The sequence below is a fragment of the Gossypium raimondii genome, chromosome 4 (assembly GCF_025698545.1).
Source record: "Gossypium raimondii isolate GPD5lz chromosome 4, ASM2569854v1, whole genome shotgun sequence".
Classification (NCBI taxonomy): Eukaryota; Viridiplantae; Streptophyta; class Magnoliopsida; order Malvales; family Malvaceae; genus Gossypium; species Gossypium raimondii.
The window spans coordinates 2,639,824-2,660,745 of record NC_068568.1 but is presented as its reverse complement, the minus strand read 5'-3'; the positions used below and the strand labels follow the sequence as shown (position 1 = coordinate 2,660,745).

At 29.5% G+C, this 20,922-nt stretch overlaps 1 protein-coding gene across 1 annotated transcript; it reads left to right on the top strand.

Moving 5' to 3' along the window:
• The first annotated feature begins 11,912 nt into the window (after positions 1 to 11,912).
• Positions 11,913 to 14,561, top strand: LOC105779607 (V-type proton ATPase 16 kDa proteolipid subunit). Its single transcript, XM_012603426.2, has 3 exons — positions 11,913 to 12,109; positions 12,850 to 13,135; positions 14,199 to 14,561. The coding sequence occupies exons 1-3, from the start codon at positions 12,031 to 12,033 to the stop codon at positions 14,329 to 14,331; spliced, it is 498 nt and encodes a 165-aa protein (XP_012458880.1). The 5' UTR covers positions 11,913 to 12,030; the 3' UTR covers positions 14,332 to 14,561.
• Positions 14,562 to 20,922: the final 6,361 nt, after the last annotated feature.

The window sequence follows — 20,922 nt, the reverse complement described above, 5'->3', positions numbered from 1 at the left end:
TAGTGTTCGGTCAACTTGTGATATAAATTTAGTTAATTACTTAATATATAGTATAATTATATATAATTAAAGATAGGCTTAATATATCATTTGGTGCATGAGTTTGACGCTTTTCCTAATGCGGTTCTTGTGTTATTTTGGTCCAATTTGGTACATGTATTTGACACAAATCATATATTTTGGTACCCAAAGGCAATTTTGTTAATTATTTAGTGTTTGAGTCGGGTTTTAAGGTTGACTTGGTAAAAGTTAACTGCTAATAGTATTAGGTTTAAAATTTTCATATTTTTTAATAGAATAAATTTAGTGATTATTGCGAATTTGTTTAATTTTACATTTAATTTGTCAAATACAATTTGATGGATGTGATTTAACTCGGTTTTAAATTTGGTTTAATGGAAGTTAATTGCTAATATTATTGCCTAATTATGAATTTTCATCGAGTCAACACTAAAACACGAATTAAACACTAAAATGTTAACACCATTACTTTTGGATACTAAATATATTGTTATTTAGATAATTGCTTCGCCTATAGGTTAAATTTTAAAATTTACTGAAATTTGTTATTTTGTAAATGTTGGGGTTAAATTTATTGAATTTTTAGTTTTGAACTAAAATGATAAATTTTGTAAACACCTGAAAGTTAGATTTGTTGATTTTTTTTATATTTAGGATCAAATTGATAAAATGTGTAAACATTAAAAGGCTAAATTTACTATTAAGTAAATAAAATTTGATTTCGTATAATTTAGTTACTAAATCGAAAAATTTTAAAAATTCAAAACCGAAATAAAATAAAGACAATAATTTAATAACTATTTCTATAATTTACTTCCAATTAAATTAAATTAAAATTTTAAATATATAATTTATAAATTCAAAACTTTGCCACAATCAAATTAATTTTTATTTTGGGTTTTCCTTTCAAAAGGATATTCCAAAGCATACCAAACACCAAAAATAATATAATACCATTCAATCATAAAACACAACAAACACTTAAATAGCAACCAATCAAAAGAAAATGACAAAAGTTAGAAATTATATATTTTAGTCCCTTAATAAATTATAGAGTTAAAAGTTATTACGTGGTAAAATTGCACTTTGGCTAGTCGTTCGAAAGTGATGATATCATAAGTTAATACAAGATAAAACTACACTTTAACCTCACAAAAAATTATAATTCTATTCTGACCCTTTAAAAGAATTTCTGGATTCGTCCCTAAATCCAATGGACTTCGAAAACTTATACAATACTTTCTTTTGATCATTGGAGAGAACACCACCAATACCTACTTAGGTGTTGTTTGATAAACAGAAAAATAAAGTGTTGAAAATTTAAGTCATATAATATGTTTGATACCTTACTTAAAATTAATTACAAAATATAATTAGATTGTTTGATAAATATAGATTTTAAATTATAAAAAATATATTATACGTTTTATCCTTAATTTTAAACATTTTACATTATTCTAAACAAAAGTCGATTTTAAACGTAAAGTTTTTGTAAGATAATATAATATTAAAATAAATAAAATAAAATTGAAGTAATTGAAAATATTATCCATTCTACTTATCTGTTTCCACATTTTTTTATAGAAAATATTTTATCGGATTGTTTTTATTTTAGATTATCAAATATACATAAAAAAATTTAAATCGATAAAAATATTAATTGAAAATATTTCAAAGAATTGATTTAGAGATACTCTAGGTTAGGCCGTCAACAAAGACAACGAAAAGGTCATGAGAGCTAATTATAAGGTGCGGTGTGGTGGTTACTCATCTAATCCCTTAATTATGAGGTCAGGAGCTGATCTTTACCCATGGGAATGGAGCACATTTCATGGCTAGCCGTTTATCTCTTTTAAGAGCTCCCGTGACGAGAGGATTAGTCATTGCTACCGATGATGGACACCCTAATTTCAACTAAAAAAAAAGGCAATGAGAGCCATTGTGCGACGATTTATCACTCAGTTGTTAAACTCTTAACAAATTGCTGTCTAGACCTGAAAAAATTATTCTTTTAGTCATTTTAAAAATTACAAAAATTTTAAATTAATCCCTTAAATCTCCATAAAAAAAAACTCTTATTAAATAATATAAAAATGGTAGATCTAGCGTCGGATATGCTTTCGCCGCTATCTTTCCCCATTATCTCCTACATTTCCTCCTCCAATCTCGACACCAAGGTAAATTTCTTAATCACCCATGTTTTCCCCTTTATTTATTTTTCAGCCAAAGTCAACAGCGACATCAATTGTGGAGGAAGAGGAAGATATTGAATCAGTGATGACATTTTTTAGGGCGAAAATCATGATGGAGTTTTCTTGTTCAGGTGAAAGACGACAGAGCGGAGACAATGGTGACGCCATAGAGGGTAGAGCTATGACAAATTGTTGTATTTATTTTTGCCTAAGCATAAAAAATTAAAGCTTCGCGGGTATAGCAATGGTGTTTACTGAAATTTTTGTAATTTTTAAAGAGACTGAAAGAACAATTTTTCCTTTTTTTTGAAGGTCCAATCAACAATTCATTACGGTTTAAAACCTTTTAGGTCAAATTTTTAACGGCAATAACTAAATTAACAAAAAAAATTAAAATGACCAAAATAAGCAAGACATTATTTTAAAGTAACTATGGATATAATTTATTATTTTAAAATAACTAAAATAGGCATTTACTTTACAGCTCCGATTTTTTAGTGGAAAACATTGTAAAGAAATTAAAATACGTGAAAATAAAAATAAAAATTATTTTTATCAAAATATTTTGTAAAATTGAAAATATTAATTTTTCAACTATATTTAAATATAAAATCTAATATTCGATTTGAACCCATATTAATATAAAATTATTTTATTTTTCATGTTTCAGTTATAGAAAAATAAGAAATAAACATATTTTCATGCTTTATTTAAAAAATCTATTTCTAATGCTATTTACCAAACGTTTTCTTATATTCAAAAATATATATTTAAAACCAAACCTTTTAAAGAATTACAATTGAAGCAGATACCCAATCGGCGATCACATTGAGTGAAAAATTTCGAGTTAATTGAGTTCACAAATCCTATTTTATCATCTTAACTCAATTTGAAATTTTTTCGAATCGAACCAGTAAAATAAAATTCAAGTTGAGTCGAATCGAGTGAAATTTTTTATTTAAATTAAAAAAATTAAACATTTCAAATAAAAATATTGTTACAAGATAACTAAACCCATGTTAGAGCACATAAATTTGAAACCATATATATTTGAAAATAATTTCAAAGCAAAATAATAAAAAAGTACTTGAGTATGAAAATTTTGAATCATTGATTAAATTTTTAATATTTTAACCTTTTTAATATTTTTTCTAATTTTTAATTTTTTTATAATTTCTTTTAAAAATATAAAATTTGAAATTTTTATAAATATTTTGAAATTTAAAATTTTTTTGATTTTTTTGTAATTTTTGTTGAGAGAAAAACCAATTTGTTTATTTTCAAAGTTAACAGGGACCAAAAGGGTATTTACACCAATATGTTATTCGAATTATTCAAGTTATTTGAATTGTGAAATTCAACTTGACTCGAACTCGGAACTTAAATAATTCGAACAACTCAATTCAATTAACTCAAAATGAAAATTTTTTTATTTTTTCGAATCGAATTTTGTTCGCCCTTAATCACGAAAATATTACAAATTAATTATTTCATTTCTTTTAATAGTCCATGATATGAAAAAGAATCACCGGCAAACCTTTTTAGGATATTAAATTGCGTATTGCTGTATTTTATACAAAGTGACGTACCTAAATCTAAATAATTGATTTAATAAACAATTTTGAGATTGTGCAAAGGAAAAAAAAAGATTTTATTTCCTATCAACATATATTGATGTGGTGGATTTTGGATTAAATTGTGAAGAATTTAATTAAAATTTTATGAAGTTAATAATTTTTTTTAATAATTTTATTATAAATTTTGGCCATATCTGTATTTTTCGTTAGACAATATTTAAAATTATTTAAAGTCCTTCTCAACTAGAGCTGCTCATGGGCCGGGCCCAAAAAAATTTTTGGCCCGGGCCGAAATATGGGTCTAAAATTTTGTCCTGGCCCGGCCAGAAAAAAATTCATAAGCTCGAGCCCGGCCCTGCCCGGCCCATTTTTTAAATAAACACAAAAAAAATTTTAAAAATAAAAAAAAGTATTTTAAAAATATTTTAAAAATAACAAATAAAAAAATGTATTTTAAAAATATTTTAAAATAAAAAAATAAAAATAAATATATTTATTATATTCGGGCCGGGCCCAGGCCAAAAAAGTGTTGCCCGAGGCCCGGCCCATTTTCTAAACGGGCCTCATTTTTTTCCCCAAACCCATATTTCTAGCTTACATTTTTACCCGAACCCTCCAATATTTGGGGCGGACAGTCGGACCGGGCCGGTCTGCCCGGCCCATGAGCACCTCTATTCTCAACTCATATATAGGAGGATAATGAGCTTTAGCATACTCGAACCCATATCTTTCTGTGTCGACAATAATATTCATCCCAATCGAGTAAAGATTCAATCGATAAATTAATGAAACTTTTAAATAAAAGAGTTTAATTAAAATATTAAATAAATTAAATTAAAAAAAAAAAGACAAGTTGCACCACCATTACCGTCCATTCGGGAAAAAACGTGTCAGAAGTAAAGTAAAAGGCCACGTGATTAAAAACCACTGACATGTAAAATGATCTGCATTTCACATTGAAATTAATTGGTCCCTCCCCAAAATGGTAAAACTTGTTTTTAGTCCCCAAGATTGTGAAATTTCCTTATAGTAATTTTAAAAATATGAAATGATATGTTAATATAATAATAGAATTATATTTTGACCTTCCTTAAAAAAGATAATTTTATCTTGTCTTCCCTCGTTTAAAATAAATTTCTGACTTCGTCCCTAGTTGTTGGTTTAAGGAAAAGTCCCACATTATATTAAATTGGATTAGAACTGCTTTATTAATATGGTATAACAATATTAAGAGTTGGATTATATTTTGTCCCTTTTACTCAAAAATGAGAAAATTAGTCATTATATGTTAGATCAAAGAGCAAAATGTCCATTTTATTAAAATTTCCACCCATCTTTACTGTTAAAAATTGATCTTTATATGTCTGCATAAGATCCACGTGGCATAACTGCCTGGTCATTTTGTCAACCACACCAATTTTTAACAAAAATGGCTAATTTGCTTTAGCGTACAGGGACTAACTTACTATTTTTTTGAATAATAAAGATAAAATACAATTTAACTCGTAATACAGAGACCTTAACTTTAGACTTTAAAGGCAAGTTAGTAGTGTGGCTTTTTCTTTGAACCCTTCGATTTAATGAGGTTCCCACTTGATCCAAGAAAATAATTAAAATTATGAAAATGATTTACATAATTTAATACCGAATTATATTAATGGTTAACATTGTTGAATTATTTACTTTTTTTAAGTATAAAAATAAGGAGGCCTAATGTGCTAAACATTTCTAAATTGCGTGTTTTTTAATATTAATTGTACCTCGCCGTCCTCATGGGTGGCTGCTAAAGTCTAATAAATAAACACATTTTAAAAATAAGATTAAAATATTATCACATCTCAAAAATCGAATTAGTCAAAATTGGGTTAGTGAACCAGGAATGGTTAAGTTATGTTTTTAAATTAAATGTTGTAGAAATTATGTTAAGTAAAATAATTTGTTGGAGTGGTTGAGTGTTACTTATGTGTGTTTGAGGTCTTGTTGAATTTTTATTATTTTTGTTCCAACCACTGGCTTTCAAGATCTAGCTTATTCATTATTTCCGCTCATCTATTGACATAAATTGATTGTTACTCTGTCGACATATTGATTGTTGTGGTATCATTCCTTTTGGCGGGTAAGTGACCGAACACCTTCGATAGAGGTTGTTAAGTGTAGAATTGTTGGTGGTTGAGTGCTTAACCATACTTTGGTTGCATATTTTAATGGAATAAGGGTTGAATGCGTGTTTGATTCTAGTGCGACTATTGGTTTAATCAACTTAGTAGTTGTCATTTTAGATTCTGGAATCGTTGTGGTTGTGTTGGCATCGAAAAATGACCAAGTGTGTATTAGAGGTGCTCATGGGCCGGGTGGCCCGGCCCGGCCCGACGGCTCACCCGAAATATGAGAGGGTTTGGGTAAAAATATAGGCCCAAAATATGGGCTAGGGCAAAAAAACGAGGCCCGTTTAGAAAACGGGTCGGGCCTCGGGCACCACTTTTTTGGCCCGGGCCCGGCCCGATATAATAAATATATTTATTTTTTAAATTTTTTTAATTTTAAAATATTTTTAAAATACTTTTTTATTTTTTATTTTTTATTTTTTAAATTTTTTTAAAATACTTTTTAAATTTTTTTTAATTTTAAAATACTTTTTTTAATTTTTAAAATAAATTTTTGGTATTTATTAAAAAATGGGCCGGGCCCGGGCCTAGGACCTGGGCCGAAATTTTTTATGGGCCCGACCCGACCCATGAGCACCTCTAGTGTGTATCTTCTATACCTAAAAACAACGTACATGGCGAAGCCAAAAAGTATATTGTCGACACCACATTACCGTGTGCCAGACTGTGTTAGCCACACAGGCGTAAGCTAGGCCATGTGGGCCACACGGGCATGTGCTACAGATAGGTTGTATGGGCCACACAAGCGTGTGGGCCCATTTTCTGTAAAATTTAGTTAGGGACGTGTTTCAAAGTGCATTTCGATGTTAGCAATATTATAGGCTTTGTTAAGTGATATTCATGCTTCTGGTATATAAATCTGTGGTTTTGCCTTTGTATGAGTATTTTCTGAAAGAATGATAATTGAGGTAATTTTGTATCTGATCTGAAAATTCTGAGTATGTCGTTCGCATGATTCTGAAAAGTAAGAACGTCTAATATGTGTGCATCTAAATATTTGGTTATTCTTATGTTGCATGTGCATTGAGGTGAAATAATTATGTGACGGAGAAAGTGTTGGCAATTTAATGATCTGTTGTATCTGGTGGTTTAACCACATATTTGTTCTGGCAGCTTGGCCGCAAATCTGGTGGCTTGACCTGTAACAACCTGAAAGCCAGGGGTGACGGAAAATGCGATTTTGAGTATAGGTGAATTGAATTTTTTTTGATAGGTAACTTTACTAAAAAAAAAAAGAGGCTAATTGTCTCTCGCTAAATTTTCGGATCTTTTCAATTTGTGAGCAAATGAACTCAATCGGGTTTAAGTTTTGATTTAATTCAGTAACTAGTTATTATCATTATTTTTTTTATGTGGAACTAAATAGTAAATTATAAATAAGGGAAAAGGGATATAAATCCTAATTAAATTAAGGGGCCGACCAATTATATGGTGAAGGGTTAGTCTAATTATGTTGAACAAAACACATTAGCGAACAAATATATAAATAAATAAATAAATATTTATATATATAATAAAATAAATTGAATAAGTTATATTTAAATTATCGTATATGAAAAACCAATAAATAACATAAACAAAATCAGAAATCAAAAAGAAGAAATGAGTTTTACTAGATGTTAATGCCTGTTTTACACAATTTCTTTAAGACAGATTCGACCACTCCTAAGGTACTTGGAGAAACGTTGGTCGAATGACTCCCAATATACAACAACACGATGATCGAAGCAATAGCACCTCTACAATGATCAACGAACAAATGTTGCATGTTTCTATCACTGAAATGTTGGAAAATAAGGAGAGGAAAAGAGTAGAATTTTGGAGAGATAATCTCGGTGTGAGAGAATGAGATGAGTAAAAAATTCTAAAAAAGTCTTGACATTTTATAGGTATTCAATGTGGGATCTAAGTTTTTCTTTTTCTCAATAAATATTCACAAGTAGCTTACTTTGATCATCAATTTCTCATTCATCACTCAATCATTTTGAACATATGATATACCGTTATAAAGGTCTCATGAAGTAAAATATAAAACCATAATTTTATGATTTAACCTTTAACCTTTACCAATTGAGAATATACCTCAAAGTTCCTTTAAATTATAATTTTTCCAACAAATTAATCTTTAAGTGCTAACTAGCTTAGTTAAATATTAATTGTGAGTGGCAAAAATGATGATGATGGCATGAGAAGGGTTAGTGGCATGCATGTTTGGTGATTGTTGGCTGGCCAAATTGAGGGTGGTTGGTTGAATTTTGTTTTGTCACATCACTTTTATCTTTTTCTATTTTTAAAAAAGAAAATTGGGGATGAATGAAATGAGAGGGATAGACTGTGAGTACAAAAATAGGAACAAGACAAATGAAAGAACATTTCAGCTCATTTCTTCTTCAATTTTTTTTAGTCTTCACGAATGGTGAAGGTGAGAGCCACCGGTTGCACGTAGAGGAAACCAAAAATTTACTTGTTTAGAAGCTAACTCCTCAAGCATTGGTAACCTTTCCAAGCTCATCTTGTCCATAGATTTTGTTTTACAAAGAAAACTAGTGTGATTTTGAGTTGAATGTTTAACCCTGACTTAGTGATGAAGATTTGTCTTTATTTGCTAAATTTATCTCGTGTTGAGTAAATTTGTTGACCTTGTAGTCGCCTATAATTTTATCATCTTGTAACCTTGTGGCCAATAGCGGAGCGAAGGAGGTTGGCAGGGACCCTAGCCCCTCTAAAATGGAAGAAACTCGCGTAAACCACACTAGGTTCAAATCCCATGAATGATTGGAGGAATCACAGACGATCCCACTTAAAATCTAATCTCCTAGATAAAATATCGCACTGATGTAATTTAGTAAAACACCGAAATTTTTAGAGTGCAAGAATATGAGAGAAAAGAGAGAACTGAATTTTTCTTATTTTTCTGTGTAGAATAGCCTGCTATTTATATTATTTTCAGAATAGACAAAATGGTAAAATAGTAGTTTCAGTTTCCAAAAATAGTAGAGGATTTTCCTCAACAGAAAATATTCTGCAACAGTTAGAAAATTTTCCTCAACTGAAAAATATTCTACAACAGAAAATATTTTGAAAAAGTATATTTGATTTTGCATTACCAACAATCCTGATGTAATGTAAACGTGGTCATCACATGCCATCATCTAATTGATCGAATAACCACGTCAACAGAACTTAACAATCAAATTTGATCAACGGGATTTGATTGGTTAATTTTTCATCTTTAAGCAGGGGCGAAGCGAGAAAATTTTTTTAGGGGGACCGAATGAAATTTTAATTTTTTATAGTCTATATCTTTATAATTTTTAAAGGGCTAAATCAAATTTTTATAATTTTAGAGGGGTTAAAGTGTAATTTTATCTTTATTAATTTAAATTTTTAAAAAAATTTTAAAGGCCTAAATAATAAATTTTCATTTTAGAGGTCGAGCCCTACCAGCCACCCTAACTCTGGCTTTCAAGATCTAGCTTATTTATTATTTCCGCTCATCTATTGACATAAATTGATTGTTACTCTGTCGACATATTGATTGTTGTGGTATCATTCCTTTTGGCGGGTAAGTGACCGAACACCTTTGATAGAGGTTGTTAAGTGTAGAATTGTTGGTGGTTGAGTGCTTAACCATACTTTGGTTGTATATTTTAATGGAATAAGGGTTGAATGCGTGTTTGATTCTAGTGCGACTATTGGTTTAATCAACTTAGTAGTTGTCATTTTAGATTCTGGAATAGTTGTGGTTGTGTTGGCATCGAAAAATGACCAAGTGTGTATCTTCTATACCTAAAAACAACATACATGGCGAAGCCAAAAAGTATATTGTCGACACCACATTACCGTGTGCCAGACTGTGTGAGCCACACAGGCGTAAGCTAGGCCATGTGGGCCACATGGGCATGTGCTAAAGATAGGTTGTATGGGCCACACAAGCGTGTGGGCCTATTTTCTGTAAAATTTAGTTAGGGACGTGTTTCAAAGTGCATTTCGATGTTAGCAATATTTGTTAGAGGGGCTAAAGTGTAATTTTTTAGGGGGACCGAATGAAATTTTAATTTTTTATAGTCTATATCTTTATAATTTTTAAAGGACTAAATCAAATTTTTATAATTTTAGAGGGGTTAAAGTGTAATTTTACCTTTATTAATTTAAAATTTTAAAAAAAATTTAAAGGCCTAAATAATAAGTTTTCATTTTAGAGGTCGAGCCCTGCCAGCCACCCTAACTTTGCCTCTGTCTTTAAAGGTTCAAATTAATACTAAATTTTATTGAGGGCTTGATTTTTCGATTTTTCGCTTTTTTTACTAATAAGCCAAAGTCTGTCATGAATTGTTTATTTTATTATTATTTTTAATTCAACTCTCAAATAAATATAATTTAGTAATATTTTTTTGTGCAAATTCATTAAAAAAATATTTATCATGGGTTGCTTGTGGGTCGTGTCAAAGTATGGCATGATTATTTACTAAGAAAAATTAAGAAAATATTTTCCTTAATATTTATATAAATTTAAATAAAAGTAATTTTTAATTTCTTAGTAATAACTCGAATCAAACCAAATTAGATATGTTTATAGGTCAAGTTAGATTTGGTTCGATCGAACTATGCATGTATCAATATCATACATAATTGTTCAATCTCGACTCAACCTATTATGAGTCTCAAATTTTATCTAAATTTATCTCTATTTATAAATGACTAGCCTAAACCCATTTAGACTAACTCATATTATTTTTATTTTTAAATATATTTATTAATTATATAAATATATCTTTTACTACTATTTTTCCCTTTATTAAATTTCTAAACATGAATAACTTAATATATATTTTAATATTTATAATATAGCATGTCAAATTTTATGTAATAATTACATAATATATAAAATAATTAATTTAGTTGGCATCATTATTGTTGTTGCAACAATCAGGAGAACACGGGTTTGAATATGTATTAGCCTCTGATTTAAGGGCTTGGGAGTATTATAGGTAATAGTAGGAATTGTATCCAAAAATAAATAACAACAACAACAATACTATAAACTTTAAAACGGGTCGAGTTAGGTCAGGTTTGAGCTGAAAGCTTAAGCCCTTCCCATATTTTAAAAAAACTTATTGTTTTGCCCAAATCTATTTTTTAGCCTAATAGTTTTTTTCAAACCCTTTGAAATTTCAAATAGACCTTTGAATTTGGACAAATAATCCGAGCCTTAAACTAGAGGTATACATCGGTCGCACTAGACTGGGTTCGGTTCAGGCTTAAGTATGATATTAACACATTTTATGCTTGCCCAAGTTCAGCTGAAATATGGGTCTAAGATTTTATTCAAACTCGTCTATATTTATAAATGCCTAACCTGAGCCCATTTTATATATTTGTAAATCACATCCTAATATTTTTATAGATTTAAGTGGTTTGTATTTCCACGCGATGCACCGATTTATAGAATTAATTATAATGTGAAAGTATTTAGCCTATAATATTATTATAGTTTTACTAGTTGTGTTTATAATTTTGATATAAAAATAGAATGAAGAATCTGTAATGACTAGGATCAATTTCTTTAACAGTAGTGATAATTAATGAGATTAAATTGTGAAATATGTGAAATCCAAATAATTGAAAGTGCTAATTAAAAAGGTAAATAAATTTAGTACACAAATTGATTTAAGCCGGGTTCGAACATTGAATGTTCGAACTTAAACCCGACCAATATTTTAAACATGTCTTCTTCTATTTTTTGTCTAAACTTATTTTTCGAGATTAATATTTTTATCTAAATTCTCTCAAATTTTGAGCGGACATTCAGACTTGGGCTCAGGTCTACCTCCATTTTAGACCAAATTAATTCAAAATCACATTTTTTATAGGCCGAAGCCCGGCCCAAGTCCATTACCAGACATTGGATCCGTCGAACATAATTGAATTAATAATTTAAATTTTTGGTGGCTCTTTCATTGGCAACAAAAATAATATCAGAATAGATTGAGATAAAAGATCAAACAAAGCTATCCACTCCTTTTTCTCAGATCCGAAACGCCGTCGTCTTAGTCGGAACCGCTTCGATCCACAATGTCTTCTACTTTCAGCGGCGATGAAACGGCACCGTTCTTCGGCTTCCTCGGCGCCGCTGCTGCTCTCGTCTTCTCCTGTATTCAATCTTAACCTCCCCACTATAAATTTATCGTTAATTTTTTTAAAGTTCTAATATTAGATCTCTTTTAATTCCTTTTTTAAAAAATTAGATCTGTTGTTAATTTATATTCGTTTGATTTGGTTTTCTGATGGAGAATTGATGGATCACTATATTGTTAGCTTTTTAGCATGGTTTAGCTTACGAATTGAAACAAATTCTTGAAATTTTTTTTATTTTACTGTAAATTATGCCTGGATTTACTGGTATTTGATGTGGATCTTTGGTGTTGGAGATGTATAATTATGAAATGAATTATTATTTTGATTCAGCTGAGTAAAATGTATGCTTTTATAATTAGGTTTAGTTTTTAATTGGAAAAGATTGATAGAATTCACGTAAATTTCAGTCTTTTAGATGTAAATCTAATAAGAATTTTGCATTGAAAATAAATTCAGAATGGTTGAAATCTTTTAAATTTGAAAAAAGCCTTGAGGCCTTAGCACAATTGGCAAAGGCGGAGGTTCTGGGTCTGAGTACCCAAGTTTGTGATCCACTATGTTGGGTCTTCAAGTCACATCATGTGCTGTTGACAGATTTTACTTTATGATTACTTGGACAGTCTGTTTATGGTGTAACAGTTTGATATTTGTAGTTACTCGGACATGTGTTTGTATTTTGGTTGTACTGTATTGTACTTGTAGCACTTTGAAAAAGAAGAAATTGAAAGAAAATTAATATGCAATTTATGATTTTAGGTATGGGAGCTGCATATGGGACGGCTAAGAGTGGTGTTGGTGTGGCTTCAATGGGTGTGATGAGGCCTGAATTGGTGATGAAATCTATTGTACCAGTTGTTATGGCTGGTGTTTTGGGTATTTATGGCTTGATTATCGCTGTCATTATTAGTACTGGAATCAATCCTAAGGCCAAATCGTATTACCTTTTCGATGGTTACGCCCATCTTTCTTCTGGTCTTGCTTGTGGCCTTGCTGGGCTTTCTGCTGGAATGGCAATTGGAATTGTCGGCGATGCTGGTGTCAGGTATGGTGCTTTTATCCCCCTTGGTTTTGGATATGTTGTTGCTTAGAACATGATATAATTGATTTCAAATCATTAATTTATAGTTTTCGTAGTTGCTTTATGCCCTTGTGGAGTTTACTAGCTTCGTGAGCCCTCTCCTTATTTGATTAAAGTTGGTTTTGAAATCTATGCTGCCATTATATCTAGACATGGCTCCTATTACAATGATACGGTCCTACGTTTTAGGCACTAATGAAATAGAAATTTTCTTCGATGATCAATTGATATGAACATTGAGAACTCCAATTTGGATAAGTTTCTCTTTGAAAAGCAAGTGCTTGGGCCTATAAGTAACTAACATCCTACCTAATGGAGAAACCGTTACAAAGGTGACAAAACCTTTATACTTTTCATTACAAAACCAATAAACCAGAAAAAAGGATGGATTATTTTGTGCTAGTTTTTGGACATATAGAAAAGTGGAATCTGTGCTTATGGGAATTATCGAATTACACTGGAAATGATTGATTAATGATGTATTTAGTAAATAAAGGTGTCAGAAAATTCCATTTACAGTAATGGTAAAAACACCATGGAAGCCATTGTACCATAAGTCAGATTGCACTTTGCCTCCTCTACTAAAAAAATAGGCAAATTAATCCCTCTACATTAGATCAATGAGCAAAATGGTCATTCTCTTAAAAATTTCATCTATTTTTACTGTTCAAAACTGGTCTTGTAGGTTAGAATGAGTTACATGTGGCACGTCATATGTAACTGTTTGGTTATTTAGACAGCCACGCCAGTTTTTGACAATAGAAATGGATGAAATTTTTAACAAAAAAGACCCATTTGCTCTTTGATTTAACCCTTAAGTAAAGGGTATAGGGATCTTCAAGATACTTTTACCTTACTAATCTAATGAAAGCTATAGTTTGTGAGCCAGCCAAGTGTCTTAATCATAAGAAACTTGCCGATAAAGGTAAAGTCATATAACCTACAGATTGCTCCATCTGTGATAGATTTTGTTTATCTTTTGCTATCATGGAAAAATTTTGAATGTTCAAACGATCGTTTATTGCAGAGCTAACGCACAGCAGCCAAAGCTTTTTGTTGGAATGATCCTTATCCTCATCTTTGCTGAAGCTTTGGCTCTTTATGGTCTTATTGTCGGCATTATCTTGTCATCTCGGGCTGGACAATCCCGAGCAGAATAAGATAACTCAAGTGCTGCATAGTATTCTCTTATTGATTTTATCTGTAGCACTAGACCGAAAACCATTTCGATCAATATCAGGTTAGTTATGGTTGGACAGCAAGTGCCGCGTTCGCACATAAATATTGATGAACAATTTTTTTTGGGTGGATGCTCTTTTCCTCTTTGTAGTAGTAGAAATTGAGTTTCTCTTTAAGTCTTAATAAAATGTTTTGGAGCTTTTCCTTGTTTGATTCTTTTTCAACAATGTATCTTTTCATAAGTTGAAACTAACTAATGGGTTAATTTGACGGGTCAAGTTGGTTTTGATCAGGTTAGGTTAATGTGGGTTTTAAAATTTTTGGGTTATTTTGAGTATGGATTGGTTTCGAGTTTGGGTTGTTTCGGATTCAACACATTTTGGGTTTAAGTCATTCAGATTTGTCAATCAAGTTTTATAGTGGTTATTTTGAGTTTAAATCATTTTATGTCAATTATTTAGGTTCGAGTCAGTTTGGATTTTGGACATTTTCGGTTTTGATCATTTTAGGTTTGGGTTCGGGGCATTTTTTGAGTTTATTTTAACTTTTTATGGGTCAAATAAAGTTAGGTTGGGTTAATAAAACTCATAAGTTACTATTAAAATCAGAGAAATTTAATAAATTCTTTGTTGAATTCTCAAAAGAAGGGGTAGATTTAGAATTGAAATGTTAATCTAAAACTAATAGAAGTGCAAATTGAGTTAAAACAAATTAAGCATTTAATAGAATATTTGTTTTCAAATTGGATTGATTTAAACATTCATTATTTTATTCTGAATTTTAATGCCACATCGTAATTTCATCTTGAATTTCAAATTTTCAATGTGGCATTAAATTATTAGAAAGAGACTATCTCTGTTTCATACCATCTTTTCTCGTTTGACATGATCCTCAAATTGAATTTATAATTTATAATTCTTTTATTTAAAGATGATATACAAGTATGAAAAAACAAAAGTGTCATCATAATAATATTGATTATAATTTAAAATTTTGATGTTTTGTGATTTCATAATTGAGTTGGTAACTCGATTAAAGGTGATACCAATTCAAGTAAAACACTTCAATAAATGGTATAGATTACAAAATATGTCTTTGGGTTAATATAACTTTTAATCTTTGAATTTTGCAATTCATTCTGCTTTGCTACTTATTTTTTTTGTCCATTTTGGTATTTGAACTTGATAGCTAGATTTATTTTTATCCCTAAACTTAGAGTTCATCAAGATTCGATAATATAGCTCTTTGAAATTGTGCCACATTACATTTGTCAAATTCAATGACCAAATTGAGTTTAGTTACAAGTTCAAATACCAAAATAAAAAAAATACATATATCAAAATGGACGTATTTGTCAAACTTAATAACTAAAATTATATTTACCCCACTTTAAAAAAAGTAATATAAATTAATCAATATCATTGGACACAAAACAACATTTAGGGCCAATTAGAAAAAGTCATTTTGGGCTAAAACTAGCCTACACAAAGTTTAGGAGGGATAACATTTTTTCTAAAAGTAAGATACTACAATGAGATTCTACTTTGGGGTTAAATTAATTACTTAAAAAATAAAAGGATTAAGGTTGATTTTGAAATTAGGTACACTTCAAATAAAATTTTAATGTAGGATGTAGCCGTTGTATTCTTCATCTATTAATCATATGATTAAGGGTTCGATCTTTACTCATGAAAATAGAGCATATTTCATAAGTAATCGTTTAACTCTTCAGAAAGCACTTAAAATAAAAGAATTAATCACTACTATCTGTGATAGATACCAAAAAAAAAAAACCTTAAAATAAAGTGTAAAGTATATAGATTAGAAGAATAAAAGATAAGGTAAATGATAATGCAAAGTATAGAACTTTTAGTACAAGGAGATAAGATTAGACCAACATTTTGCCACCCCCAACAAGGAAATAAAGCAACATTTGTTTAAGCCTTTGCTTCTTATATGCATCATTGCATCATTTGCCATTGTATACCCTCTTTTTACTTAAAAACATGTTATCATTGGATGATCAAACAAGAACTATGGTGAGTCATTAACTTATATATACACATATATGCATATTTTACTAGAAAGGAAGATATGCTACCATCATCCAAACCTTATTCATTTCTTTTTCTAAACAAAATGTATGCACCAACCATTAAAGTTAAATGTTCAAATGTCATACATCAAATAATTGAAAATTGAGTTTACTCTACTTAATTCATATAATAATATTCATGGTAAAAGCACTATAGAGGTTCATATACTAGAAGTCAGATTGTATTTTACCTCTTTTCTTCAAAAAAAAAAAAGAGAGAGAGCAAATTAGTCTTATTACGTTAGACCAAATAGCAAACTAGTCATTTCTAATAAAAAAAATTTACCCATTTCTACTATTAAAAATTAGCGTAGCTAACGAATAACTAAACATTTGCATGTGGCGTGCCATGTGTACCTCATGTTGATGTACTAGGACCAGTTCTTAATAGTAGAAATTAATGCAATTTTTAATAGAAGAACCAATTTACTCTTTGATCTAATGTAAATGGACTTATTTACTCGTTTTTTGAGTAAAGGAAGCAAAATGCAATCCGACTCTTAGTATAAGGATGTCTGTAGTACTTTTACATAATATTCATTAGATTAACATTTAATATACTATCGATGAATATTTTTAATTCCACAAATAAGGTTGAAACACGGTCAAATCTCCTGTTAGTTTTATTACTTAACTTTCTTTATCAAATACATATGGTAACGAGGGCATAGGGGGCTTATCTCCTATTACTTTTAGGTGCTCCAATTTTGAAATTTCTCATTAAACCATTCAAAATTTTTAATTAGATCCCTATAATTTTTTGTCAATTCTCATTAGACCTCAAAGTTTTATAAAGTTTTAATTAGACTTACCAAAATCTTTAAACATTCTCATTAAATCTTTTAAATTTTTTGAAAGTTTTAGTTAAACACTCCAAATTTTAACACCAAAATTCACCTTAAAAAACATTTTACCTTTTTTTTTATCAAAAAGAAAGAGCACAATACAACAAAAAACTATCAACCAAGCATTGAGCTAGAAATCTCAGCCATCACAATGTCATACACCGTCCAGCAAGATTCCTCAAAAACCCTCCATACGACAACCATTCTCATAGTCAAACTTGTTATACTATCTGCCACCCGATTTTTCTCCCCTCTTTATGAAATCTAGAATTTCCATAATAATATATAAAAAAAAATTCATATTTATTTAGTACTCAATCTTTAACGAATCTTTTCATTTATCTATGTAAAGAAATTGGGTTGATTAGGTCACTTCCATGCTCATCATACTATGTAGTGGGATTTTAATTTTTTAGTGTGTATACACATACATACATATATATATTGGTAATGAAATGACCAGAAAAAATTAGGTCATGTTTCTGTAATTAGCTTAAGGGAGTTGGAATCCTACATGTTCTTTGTACTTTTTTTCTTTTTTTGCAATATTGGTTAGCCATTTGCTTTCACATGCAATCATAGGCCACATTTAGGAATCTTCAATCTCTTAATCTTCTTTCATTTTCCTTTTTGTCACTATTTTAATGTTTCAAGGTTTAGGCTTTAGATTTTAAAATTTAAAGTTTGGATTATTCTTTGGTTCACCATTTCAACAATTTTTAAGATTTAAGTTTTAGAATTTAGATAAATTGAGTTTTAACTATAGGCATTGTTGTCAATGCAGGAGGATGTGGGTTCGAGTGCACTGAAGCCCATTATTTTCCTATTTATGGATTAGAGAAGGGCTTTGGGTAATTCTAGACATTGTGTAAAAAAACAGATATGGTCAGAATCTATAATGAGATTATTCAAAAAAAGTTTAAGAAATTAGAATTTGCTTTTATTTGATTTAGAGTTAATTACACTATATATTCTCAAACTATAACTTTCATTTTAAATTGGTCCTAAGCTTTAAAACATTTTAATTATGATTCCAAACTATCGATGTTATATCACTAAGGTTCTTTAATTACTAAAATCGTTAATTTAACTGTCAAATATTATGTGACATAATTTAAAATGAAAATTTTAAAGAAAAATGAATGTTGTATAAATCTTGGTTTTGAAATTTTCGAAACTTTTACAAAAGCTTTCTTGTTCACTCTCTCTTTTCCGATTTTATTTTATTTTTAGTTTTAACTTTTCAAAGTTATACGTTAACGTTTTGTTTTTCTTTAAAATTTTCATCTTGAATTATGCCACATAAGTTTTGACACATTATTTAACGTGATGTAACATTGATGGTTTCACACCAACATAGAATAAATGTCGCAGTTTGAGGATGGCTAACGTAATTAACTCTTTAATTTACTATTTTAACTAATGTTTTTAGGGTTTAACGTTGATGTTGGTTTGTTTTTAGGGTTTTTACTTTTGATTCACCATTATTATTAATTTTTTTAATTAAGAATTTGGGATTTTTGTTTTTAATTGATTCGTCATTTCAACACGTGATTTTAACCTCTTTAATTTGTCTGAATTCATTTATTGCATTGTCCTCAACCTTTATCCTTCCAAGAAACCATACAACTGTTCTATTTAGAAAGAAACACAACAAAAACCCAATAATATTTATACATATAATATAACACATGAGAGAAATTTTAAGAGATAGAGCCAAAATTTGAAGAGAGAGAGAGGGGGGGCTAAATTAACCAATTTTACATTTATTCCAAAAACAATGACATGAATCTTATCCCCTAAAACAATAAATGGTAAAGATCATATCTGTTTTTCTTCACACGACAGTTAAAAATCTATCCATAATCCTTCCCCAGCCTATAAATAGGAGGATAATGCGCTTTAACGCACTCAAACCCACATCCTCCTATGTTGGTAACAATGTTCATACCAATCGAGCTAAAACTTAATCAGCTATCTTTTTTAAATTCAAATAAATTATATTTTGTTAATTAAATAATGCTCTAATCAAATCAACTAGATTTATACTTCGAAAAAAAATTAAAATAAGACTCACTTTTAAAAAGAAAAAGGTTATGTAAAGTAAAAATAGGATATTAATTTTTAAGATTTAAACTAATAATATTTAAGTAATCAATTTCTAACCTAACAAATATCACAACTAGTATTACTTTTATATATATATATATATAAAAGAACTTTTAACACAAACCACAAATTTCTTGAAGTGGGTTATGTAGTTTGTTTTAAAAACTATAATTTGGATTGGGTCAATATCATCGGTTTTGTTATAGTAAACGTCGATAATGGCGGTAGGAGGATAGCAAAGTAAAAAGAAACGAAAAATAAGAACACACGAATTTTACATGAAAACCTTTTCAGGAAAAAAATGTGGGCAGAAGAAGAGAAATTCACTAATATTAAAAAACGAATGATACAAGAAGAGTGTCGACAATCATACTTGCATAATAAAAATATGCCCACACTATACGTGTACACATTACGTTCAAAAAGAGCTACCAAATAAAATTTACCGCGGGTAAATTCAATGAATGAACATTCTTTATCGGAACCCATATCTCACCTTTAATGAATTTGTCCATTTCTACAAACTTTGCTATTTTTATTTTACAAAAATAGTAACACTTGTGGTTGTAGATCCATCAATCCATTCCCATCCCCTCAAGTTGGAACTATTCATCCTTAGAAAAAACGTGGTGGGTTTTATTATTTCGATTATGTTCTCACTCCATTTATTATTCCGTTCACATTTTTCATAAACGAATTTAAAATGATGTTATGTGTCTTTTAAACGATATTCGATAATATTTTAAATTTTGATAGAATAATCATGGTTCTAAGGTTTTAGTGTTTTTACTATTTGTTGATGGTCCCTGTACTTGCATTCTACATTTTCGATTTAAAAATTCTATTCTATTCATTATCATCATTGGTAGTTTCTGTCAATTATATGCCACGTCATATGAGGATAACTTAATCAAAATTTTAAGTTGACAAATTTTGTCAGAAAATACTTGCCACTTTAATGGTTGGATTGTGATTTTTAAATAAAAAAAGTTGGAGGACTTAATTATTAACATTTTAAGTACATAGGCTAAGTCTCAAATTTATCAAAGTACAGGGACTAACAACATATTTTAACCCTTATTTAATTTAGCATTTTTTGGTTTCTCTATTTTATAATATTACTTGGTTCAAATTGATGTTTATTTTTAATTTTATTCAATCACACAATCAAAACCAGTAGGAAATCAAGTGAATCATGTTTAACTCATAATATACAATGCCTACTTCAATCCATGAATCTGTCAAACCTTTAAATCGAAAAAAAACGTTCACGTCAACATGCTCGAACCTACAGCCTCTCGATAATTTATAAGTTTCCCTCTCTTCCCCGGAAACCATTTTAATATCCAAATAAAAGCTGTCATATCTGCTATTACAGGTGTTAAAATATCACACTGTGGCTACGAGGTGACCCTCCTATGGCATGTAATCTTATCGTGCCCCAATCCCAGTTTCAATTATTTTTAAAAGAACTAATACGTAGACAGTTTTTTCATCATGAAAAAAATGAAATTAAATGGAGT

What these genes read in the sequence shown, in the direction of transcription:
- LOC105779607 (XM_012603426.2), top strand. Translation starts at nt 12,031, where the DNA reads ATGTCTTCTACTTTCAGCGGCGATGAAACGGCACCGTTCTTCGGCTTC. An exon ending in TGCTGCTCTCGTCTTCTCCT is followed by an intron (nt 12,110 to 12,849) that starts GTATTCAATCTT and finishes TTATGATTTTAG; the next exon opens with GTATGGGAGCTGCATATGGG. An exon ending in GTCGGCGATGCTGGTGTCAG is followed by an intron (nt 13,136 to 14,198) that starts GTATGGTGCTTT and finishes CGTTTATTGCAG; the next exon opens with AGCTAACGCACAGCAGCCAA.